This window comes from Nicotiana tomentosiformis, chromosome 6, assembly GCF_000390325.3.
Source record: "Nicotiana tomentosiformis chromosome 6, ASM39032v3, whole genome shotgun sequence".
Classification (NCBI taxonomy): Eukaryota; Viridiplantae; Streptophyta; class Magnoliopsida; order Solanales; family Solanaceae; genus Nicotiana; species Nicotiana tomentosiformis.
In genome coordinates, this window is record NC_090817.1 from 84,582,226 (window position 1) to 84,593,415 (window position 11,190).

Consider the following 11,190-nt stretch of genomic DNA (forward strand, 5'->3'; position numbering starts at 1 on the left):
CTCCTGCTTTGATCCAAGAATGGACAAGATAGAACCTATCAGGGAATTTTGAGCAAAGCAGGTAAAGAAACTTGAACAAAGTAAATAGTACTAATTGGTACCAGAGCATTCTAAGAAATTACTTGTCTTCTATTGATTAGAAAAATATGCCTGGGATGAAGGACCATTCTGGAGAGCATAAGAAAATGAACAAAAGAATCTACTTAAATAGGACTATCTTATGAATATTTCAAGAAGCAGTTTTCCTTGTCCTTTAGCTTTGCAAAATTCAAAATCCAGACTGCTCTTATAAGTCAAGCACAAGTCGGGCAGAAATATATGTTCAGGAAAAGTGAGATATGGCTTTCAAAAAAGAATTAGACAACGTCAGGGATTTGAAGCTCCACCCAACTTACTTAGTCACGACATTTAGGACAAGAATCTCACTTGGAAGGAACAAGAAACTCAACTATGAAGCTGTGCCTTCAATATTCCCCAAATTCTAAGTGCCTCGACCTCCTTCACTCTGTTTCAGAGAGGCTCGGCTGCAATTTTAAAATGCTATACCAGTTCGGGATTATCAAGAAAATTATCATGTTTATTGGACTTTTGTGATCATCAGATAAGAGTTGCTTAATTAGACTCTAGAAGCAATTGATACAAAGATATTAACCTGCGCGTGGTACTAATGAAAGGACAAAAGTAATCACCACTTCAAGATTTTATACACTTACCAACACATGTTTCTCATGATATCTCTAGCAAGTCAATCGATCATAAGACCTGACAAAGAATAAGGCCAGACTTACAGCATCAAAGAACACATTTCCATTTACAGTATTTGCTATTTAGTTCTGTACATGATAATAGTTCAAGGCTTAGGACTTTCAGGAGTTATATCTCTGAATACTTGCAATCTGTTCCTCCGCAATAACTCGACTGGAGTGTGATTAGCAATATCTCCTATAGGTGGCAAAGAGTTCAAGCTTCCACATTTCAGCTCTTTCCCCTGGAATTTAGATGAACAATTTTCTTTTCTGTCATTCTGTTCAAAGCACAAGGAACGCCTCACTTCTCGTCCAGGTTGTGTATGATATCCTTCACTCAGACACAACGACTCAATGTTTTGGCTAAGATTAATAATATTGGAATCGACATTCTCATTGCCATCGGCATATTTGCTTGGAGTTTCATAGAACTGCAAATCTAGTTCGTCCTCTTCCACCATATCAGCCCAACTCTTCTTGCTTTTACATGTGGCCAAGTCTAAAGGTTTCATGTTTGTACTCTCTAAGTGTTCAGTGGTATCCGTTAATGTCACCACATCTCTAAAAGTGAAAGTGGAACTCTGACAATCTTTACCCCCATCTTCAGAAAATTTTCTTGCACTTGAATTATCAGCCGATGATTCTGCGGGAGAAATTTTTTCTGATCCATCATTTTCTGGAAAGTTCTGTTTCTGTTTGTAGCAAAGTGGCTGCAAATCAGATTCACTTTTCATGTTAGCACCATTTCTGGATGACTTAGAGAACTCTTGTCCACGTACAAGGGACGCTCCTTTGCTCATCTCATCAGCAGAAATGAGATTGTTGAAGTTATGGTTTGCCACTGACTGCACATTCTCATTATTTGTTGTTTGCTCAAATAACAGTCTTCGACTACAAGCATTAACAGTATCCTTCTTGAACCAACTGCCGTCATTGAGTGAACATGAAAATCTTCTAGGTTGCGTAAAAAAGTCCTTTGGATGTCCGGAAGCAGAAAATGGAGATGGATATGTGCTCTTGTTTCCCCAGCGATTATGTCCATCTGATGTGGACGATCCTAGCATTTTCTCGTGTTCCTTAGAGTTCCAAGTGCCATGTGATTCTAACTCAGCTAGCATTTGAGTGGCACGCTCCAAGGACTTGATGCATGAGTCATCCATCTGCCTTCTATCTGAAGCTTTTATGCTTTGAATCAGAAACTTAGCTTCTGTAATCTTGTTCATATGCATCAAACAGATTGCCAGATTACTTTGCTTGTTCTTATCCGGTTCGAGAGAGAGTGCTTTTCTGCATTAAAGAAATTTCCATATAAAGCCAATTTTTTCTCCAAATAATGGCACATCTCTGATGCTCAATTTTGTGTGATTATTACCTATAGTACTCTTCTGCCAATTTAAAGTTATTCAGTTGCATATGTGACCATGCCAAGTTCCCTAACAATCTGCACTTATGTCGAAAATTCCAAAACAATCTGCACTATGTTAGACAGGCAAGAAATAATGCTGAAGTTGAAGATAAGTAATTGCAGGTACAACCTCGAGTACTCCTTTTCAATTGTGATTTGAACTTTTTTTCCTTGAGATCTAGCAATCTTAGTCTTCTTCCCACCAAAAGCTATGCCTTCTTCGATGCTCTTCAATTTCAATTCAAGTAATTTAATCTCTTCTTCGATCCTACCAGATCTCTGCAGAAAAACAAATATAAGCAAAGTGGTCACAGAGATATACTGCAGGATTCACACAATCATTAGAGCAGCATCCTCATATTGTAAAAAAATATAGGTTGCTATATTATCATAACACCTCCACTATAAGTGGTGTAAATTCAGCCTTTCTTTTGAATTACCTGTTTATGTGTCTAAGACATAACTGTTGCTATTGATACAGCTTCCTTTCACTCCCCCTTCTTCATTTTTCTCTTTCATTTATTTAGTTCCACAAACTTTAAGCATATCCAAACCAAATATTGGCTGTCAAGACTAAGTCTATAAAAAGATGCCGTTACATCTATTTTTTATTTTTTTTGCGGTGACTCACATCTAATTTGTGTTTGTATAAATTAGGAAAAAATGTGTTAGTCAAAATTAGATGGAATTAAGCCTTCAACAGGAGGACAGATAACAACTACTAGTATTCTTTACAATAACAGTCGCAACTATATCAGCTAATATGATCTAGGAAATGGTGTAGGCATAAGACAACCAAGATATACATATTCAAGTTAAAAACAATGTAAACTTCAATATAGAACTATTATTTCCCTGCAGTCTTGAAGCACATTCTACTATATTAGCTAATATTATCTAGGAAATAGTGTAGGTTATAAATAATGCAAACATCAATACAGAACTATTATTTTCCTTCAATCTTAAAGCAAAATCAAATAGTATAAGATGATAAGCTACCTTGTAGAGTTCAATCAAGATATTGTCAATAGACTCCTGTGACTCAGAGGGACAAAGATGTCGAAATGACTTTATTGCTTCGATTGCCTCGTCTGAACGATTCAACTGTTTCATCACAACTGCCATGTCTTTCAGGGCACTATCTACTCGGTCACCAGAATTTATTGCTGCCCAGAACAGAGATATTGCCTTGCTTGGATCCTTGTCAATTAACTGCCATTTGATTACAGATTAGTAAACAACTTAGTTGAAAAAACAATGAACACATTTCCTCACCAAGATTGTGTAACTAGCCCAAAGTGAGAAATCTGTCTAGTGAAGCACCTAATCTGATTGAAGGCTTTCCAGGGTAAATAAATACAAAAACAAATTTTCTATAAACCCCAAAAGGGTATTACGTGAAATGAAGAGGATATATCAAGAAAAAAGACAAAATTGAAAATTCACCTGGCTTTGCAAAATACATTCGGCCTATACATATATAATAACTTAGATAAATTAACCATAAATTCTTCATTGATATGATCTGATAATTTTATTATTCGATTTTACAACCATTAACAATATGATTTTATCTACAGATTACTAAGATAAGGCGCAATTCCAAAATATGGGAAAAAAGAAGAAGATAATTAAGACTCACAACAAGAAATTATCAGTGCAAATAAGTAAAAGAAATACAAGAAAGGAAGAGAAAACAGAATTGAAAAGGCCAATGCAGCATAAAAAGAAAGTAGAAAATAAAAATGCACTAACTTGAACATGTTTGGCTCTGACATAAGGAGAATCACCAGCAGGAACTTTATGAATAACATGAAAAAGATCAGGTTTAGCACTCTGTGCATGAGTTGGCCTCCTTTGGTTCTTTTCCGACGCCGGCGATCTCCATTTCGGCGGTGGGGTCAAGAAACCCCTTGTTGCCTGAGTCATATGATCACTCTCGTTATTCCTCCACATTCCAACAATAAACCCACTAAGTCCCTTAATTAAATTTGCAAGAATATGCAAAATTGTGGATGAAATTCACAATGGGCTGTGAATTCTTGAAGATGAACTTTGAGACACTTTCTTTTGGCAAAACAGATGGAATGACGATCAATTCTTTTTTCTACTGAAAAATGATACTTTGATCGCCAAGAAAGTGGTATTAATATTGGGAAAAGAAGAAAAAGAAAAGCTACTTTCTCTTGCGAGAGAGAGGAGAGAGTAGGGAAAAGCGGTCAATTGAGAACAAACTAGCCGTTAAATATAAGGTATCCGTTGACATAGGAGACGCCTGCAATTGAGCTAGCATGTGCAAATCACGTGCAAATCAAAATTTGACCATTGGCTAGTGTATGACCCAAAAAATAGGTCTGGGTTTTATATAATTGGATTTGTTGAAAGACGAGGTTAATCATAGTAAATATTAATATTCAATGATAGATCCAGCACTTTACGGCGAAGACAATGCGAGATACTCGCTCTGGTCCATAATAAGTGACTATTTTGCCCTTTTATTTTGGTTCAAAATAAGTGTCATTTTTATATAATAAAGAATGAATTAACTATAGTTTTTCAAATTTTCCCTTGTGTACATATCTCAATGTGTCAAATTAACAATATGCAAATTTTAATTAAGGGTAATTTAGTCAAATACTTATTTATTTTCTAGGAGTTAGTATTTTATTAAGGGGTATGCCAAAGGCAAAAAAAGTCACTTATTGTGGACCGGAGGGAGTAGTAATGGAGCAATAAAGATTCAAAAATGTAAAGGAGAGTAATAAATAACTTTCAAATAGTAAATTTAGATAAAGACAACCTGACAAAGATGAGATTCTCGGATGTCTTTATGACAATGATGGATAATGATGATCAACCTTATATTTTTCACGATCCAAAACCCAACCTGTCATGATGACGCCTATCATGGTACTAGGCAAGTCGACTACTCAGACATTTCCAACACTTTCAACTTTGAAATATACTAAAACAGTTTAAATTAAAAAAAATCTCATAAAACGGGATAGAATATCATAACTCAATATATAACTTTTCCCAAAATCGGGGTGTCCCTAAGTATATGAGTATCTACATAATGACATAGTCTGGTACACTGTCTAGAAAGTAGAACTGAATAAATAAACTGAAAGATAGGGGAGGAGAGTTAAGGCCTGCGGACGCCAAAGCAGCTACCTCGATGATCTCCGAATGTCTGAACTTTGTGAATTAGCAATCGCCATGACCGAAAATACCTGGATCTGCACACGAGGTGCAGGGTGTAGCATGAGTACAACCAACTCAGTAAGTAACAAGTCTAACTTTTGGGCTGAAAGCAATGATGAGTTTCACAGGTACAGTTCAATTACAAAATTTCAGTACATAAATGTAAACATACTTCCAAATTAAACAGTTAAAGCCCAAACAGGTAAATCATGTCAAGTTCAATTGAAATAAGATATGGTACACCTCGGTATCTACATGACAGTTATATATGCCAACTGAAATATAAAAACAGTAATGAAATCATATGCATACTCTCAGAGTATCAGTCACTCAGTTCTCTCATTCACTCCATCCTCACATTCACTCATTCCTCACAGTCACTCCATTCTCACAACCACTCAATAATCCCAATCGCTCGACACTCGCGCTCGGCACTCGCACTCGCACTCAATATTTACATGCGTCCATTGTGGATGTGCAGACTCCGGAGGGGCAATTCCAGCTCAAGCGCTATAATAAGCCAATCTAGGCATAAATCAATAAACATGTTGCGGCGTGTAACCCGATCCCATAAATATCTTCACAATCAGGCCCTCGTTCTCACTTAGTAATCAATCTCTCCAGTCTCTCGGGCTCACAAGAATCATGATAATCACTCCAAACAATGATGATATAATATATCAAAAAAGAACAACAGAGACTGAGATATAACATGCAAGGAATAGCTGTGATTGAGTACAAAATGACAATTTAAGCAAATAATTCAACATGTAACACGACCTATGTGGATCTCAACAGTACCAACACGTGGCCTAAACATGATTTCTAGCATGATTGGCACCTCAACTTCTCTAACACATGGTTAAAATGCGGGTAACGACAAGATTATTCAACTATACAGTTCCATGGAATTGACTAAGCCATAATTCCTATGGTGCACGCCCACATGCCCGTCATCTAGCATGTGCGTCACCTCAACACCAACCACATAACACGTAAATCGGGGGTTTCATACCCTCAAAACCACGTTTAGAAGTATTACTTATCTCGAACTTTACAAAATCCCTACTTCAATAAGCCCTTGCCTTGCGAATCGGCCTACGAATGCCTCGAATCTAGCCACAAATAATTTGATACAATCAACACGAGGTAAATGAATCAATTCCATAAAAAAATACTAAATTCTTAATCAAAAGTCAAAAAGTCAACTCAAAGCCGACCTACGGGCCCACGTCTCAAAATCCAATAAAAGTCACAAAATTCGAAAGCCCATTCAACTACGAGTCTAATCATATCAAATTTACCAAATTCTGATACCAATTCACCACTCAAATCCAGAAATTAAACTCTCCAAATCCCTAACTTCAAACTCCCAAATTCCACCTCAAAAATACACAAACTAGGTGGGAAATTCAATGGGGAAATAAGATAATTGAATAAAAATGATCACAAGTGACTTACCTCAAAAAACCTCTCGAAAATCCTCTCAAAAATCGCCTAAGCTCGAGCTTGCAAAGTCCAAAATGAGAAAAATCACGAAACCCTCGAATTTAACATTCTACCCAACTGATTTCGTTTCTGCGGATCATTTAACCGCAACTGCGGTTCCGCTTTTGCTGTCCAAGCGCCGCATCCGTGGAGCTACACTGCACACTGGCCCTTCGCACATGCGGCCACTAATCCGCACCTGCAACCTCGCTTCTGCGAGAATTTCTCCGCTCCTGCGGACCTGCCTCACCAGGCCCTCTTTCGCTTCTGCGAAGCTTCCTCCGTGTCTGCATATTCGCAGGTGAAAAAATTCCCTTCGCAGCTGCGAAACTCCCCAACTCAAGCCAACCTCGCTTCTGCGCCCCACCAGCGGCATCGCACCTGCGGCCAATCCCCTTGCAGGTGCGATCACACCAGAAATGAGAATTTCCAGCAATGCTTCAAGTCCAAATTATCTTCCGTTAACCATCCGGAATCCACCCGAGGCCCTTGGGACCCCAACCAAATATACCCTCAAGTCCTAAAACATCATACGAACTTGCTCGAAGCGTCAAATCACATCAAATAACGCTAAAACTACGAATCGCGCATCGATTCAAGCCTAATGAACTTTGAACTTCCAACTTCGACATCCGATGCCGAAACCTATCAAATTAAGTCTGATTGACCTCAAATTTTACACACAAGTCATAAATGACACAATGGACCTATTCCAACTTCCGGAACCAAAATTCGATCTTGGTAACAACAAACTCAACTCTCGGTCAAACTTCTTAATTTCTAACTTTTGCCATTTCAAGCCGAATTCAACTACGGACCTCCAAATTACTATCCAGACACACTCTTAAGTCCAAAATCACACAACGGAGCTATCGGAACCATCGAAACTCTATTCCTGAGCCATTTACACATAATTCACATCTGGTCAATCTTTTCAACTTAAGATTTCAACCCTTGAGACTAAGTGTCTCATCACATTCCGAAACATCTCCGGAAACGAACCAACTACCCCGACAAGTCACATAGCAACTAATAAGCATAAAATGAGCAGTAAATAGGGAACGGGGCTACAACACTCAAAACGACTGGCTGAGTTATTACATCCTTCCCCTCTTAAAAAATGTTCGTCCTCGAAAGAGTCTAGAAACGTACCTGGAGTCTCAAATAGGCGTGAATATCTGCTCTACATCTCCCACTCGGTCTCCCAAGTAGCCTCCTCAACTGGCTGACCTCTTCACTGCACCTTCACTGAAGCTATATCCTTTGACATCAACCTTCTAACATACCGACCCAAAATGGCCTCTGGCTCCACGTCATAAGTCAAATCATCACCAACTGAACCGTGTTGAAATCTAAAACATGAGACGGATCGCCGACATACTTCCGGAGTATAAAAACATGAAATACTGGATGAACACTCGACAGACTAGGCGCCAAGGCAAGCTTGTAAGCCACCTCTCCAATCCTCTGAAGCACCTCAAACGGCCCAATATACTGAGGGCTTAACTTGCCTTTCTTCCCGAACCTCATAATACCCTTCACGGGTGAAACCTTGAGCAGTACCTTCTCCCCAACCATGTAAGCAACATTGCGAACCCTCCGATCGGCGTAACTCTTCTGTCTAGACTGCGTCATGTGAAGCCGATCCTAAATCAATTTGACCTTGTCCAAAGCATCCTAAACCAAGTCAGTACCCAATAGCCTAGCCTCACCCGGCTCAAACTAACCCACCAGAGACCGACACCGTCTCCCATACAAAGCCTCATACATAGCCATATGAATGCTCGATTGATAGCTGTTATTATAGGCAAACTCTGCGAGCGGAAGGAACTGATCCTAAGAACCCCCGAAATCTATGACACAAACGCGTAACATATCCTCCAATATCTGAATAGTGCGCTCGGACTGCCCGTCCGTCTGAGGGTGAAATACTGTACTTAACTCAACCTGGGTGCCTAACTCTCACTGCACTGCTCTCCAAAATTGTGATGTAAAATGCATACCCCAATCTGAAATGATGGACACCGGCACACCATGAAGGCGAACAATCTCGCAGATGTAGATCTCAGCCAACTGCTCCGAAGAATAAGTAGTCCCAACTGGAATGAAGTGCACAAACTTTGTCAACCGATCCACAATTACCCAAATAGCATCAAACTTCCTCGAAGTCCGTGGGAGCCCAACTACAAAATCCATGGTGATACGCTCCTATTTCCACTACGGAATCTTAAGCCTCTGAAGCAATTCACCCGGTCTCTGATGCTAATACTTCACTTGCTGACAATTTAGGCACCGAGCTATAAACTCTACTATATCCTTCTTCATCCTCCTCCATCAATAGTGCTGCCTTAAGTCCTGGTACATCTTCGCGGCACCCGGATGGATGGAATACCACAAACTGTGGGTCTCTTCAAGAATCAACTCACGTAGTCCATCTACATTAGGCACACAAATCTGATCCTGTATCCTCAACACCCCATCATCCCCAATAGTAACATCCTTGGCACCACCATGCTGAACAGTGTCCTTAAGGACAAGGAAATGGGGATCATCATGCTGGCACTCTCTGATGTGATCAAATAAAGAAGACTGAGAAACCACACAAGCTAGAACACGGCTGGGTAATCTCACAAACTGGTTGGCCAAGGCCTGAACATCAACTGCAAGCGGTCTCTTACCAACAGGAATGAATGCAAGGCTACCCATACTCACCGCCTTTCTACTCAAGGCATCGACCGCCATATTGCCCTTCCTGAGATGATACAGAATGGTGATATCATAGTCCTTTTGTAGCTCTAACCATCTCCACTGCCTCAAATTTAGATCCTTTTGTTTGAACAAGTGCTGGAGACTCCGATGATACGTAAATACCTCACAAGACATACCGTAGAGATAATACCTCCAAATCTTCAATGCATGAATGATGGCAGCCAACTCCAAATCATGAACAAGGTAGTTATTCTCATGGAGCTTCAACTGACGTGAAGCATAAGAAATCACTCTACCCTCCTACATCAAGACACACCCAATACCCATCCGAGAAACGTCACAATACACTATATAAGAGCTAGAAGCTGAAGGCAAAACTAGAACTGGAGTTGTGGTCAATGCAGTTTTGAGCTTCTGAAAGCTCTCCTCACACTCATCCGACCACCTGAATGGAGCACCCTTCTAGGTCAATTTGGTCAAAAGAACTGCAATAGACGAGAAACTCTCCACGAAGCGACGATAATAATCGGACAAGCCGAGAAAGCTCCGAATCTCAGTAGCTGAGGACGGTCTGGGACAACTCTGAACCGCCTCTATCTTCTTTGGATCCACCTTAATCCCCTCATTGGACACCACGTGTCCAAGAAAGCCACCAAACTAAGCCAAAACTCACTCTTGGAGAACTTTTCTCCTCCCTCGGCAACTGTAGTACAATCCTCAAATGTTGGGCATGCTCCTCCTGGCTACGTGAGTACACCAGGATATCATCAATGAATACTATAACAAACGAGTCGAGATAAGGCTGAAATACACTTTTCATCAAATTCATGAATGCTGCTGGGTCGTTGGTCAGCCCAAAAGACATCACAAGGAACTCGTAGTGACCATAACGGGTCCTGAATGCCGTCTTTAGAATATCCGAGTCCCGAATCTTCAACTGGTGATATCCAGACCTCAAATCAATCTTAAAGAACACCCTTCCTCCCTGAAGCTGGTCAAATAGATCATCAATGTGCAGCAAAGGATACTTGTTCATGATTGTAACTTTGTTCAACTGCATATAGTCGATCCACATCCGCATAGTACCATCCTTCTTCTTCACAGACAGAACCGGTGCACCCCAAGGCGACATACTAGGCCTAATAAATCCCTTATCAAGAAGTTCCTGTAGCTGCTCTTTCAATTCCTTCAATTCAGCTGGTGCCATATAATACAGAGGAATAGAAATGGGTTGAGTGCCCGGCACCAAGTCAATACCAAAGTCAATATACCTGTCGGGTGGTGTGCCCGACAGGTCTGCAGGAAACACATCCGAAAAGTCTCGTACTACCGAAACAGAATCAATAGTAGGAGTATCAGCACCAACATCCCTCACAAAGGCCAAATAAGACAGACACCCCTTCCCAACCATCCGTTAGGCCTTCAAATATGAAATTACCCTGCTGGGAACATAATCTAGAGAACCCCTCCACTCGATCCTTGGAAAGCCTGGCATTGCCAACGTCACGGTCTTAGCGTGACAATCCAGAATAGCGTGACATAGAGATAACCAATCCATACCCAAGATCACATCTAAATCTACCATACTAAGAATTAAGAGATCATCTCTGCTCTTTAATCCTCCCTAATAGTCACCAC

At 40.1% G+C, this 11,190-nt stretch overlaps 1 protein-coding gene across 1 annotated transcript; it reads right to left on the reverse strand.

The window, feature by feature from the left end:
- Nucleotides 1–671: 671 nt before the first annotated feature.
- Nucleotides 672–4,349, reverse strand: LOC104115624 (protein POLLENLESS 3-like). The gene is made up of 5 exons (XM_009626301.4): nt 3,907–4,349; nt 3,151–3,363; nt 2,282–2,430; nt 2,119–2,187; nt 672–2,033 (listed from the first exon to the last, which is right to left on the reverse strand). The coding sequence occupies exons 1-5, from the start codon at nt 4,105–4,107 to the stop codon at nt 851–853; spliced, it is 1,815 nt and encodes a 604-aa protein (XP_009624596.1). The 5' UTR covers nt 4,108–4,349; the 3' UTR covers nt 672–850.
- Between the last annotated feature and the right edge of the window lie 6,841 nt (nt 4,350–11,190).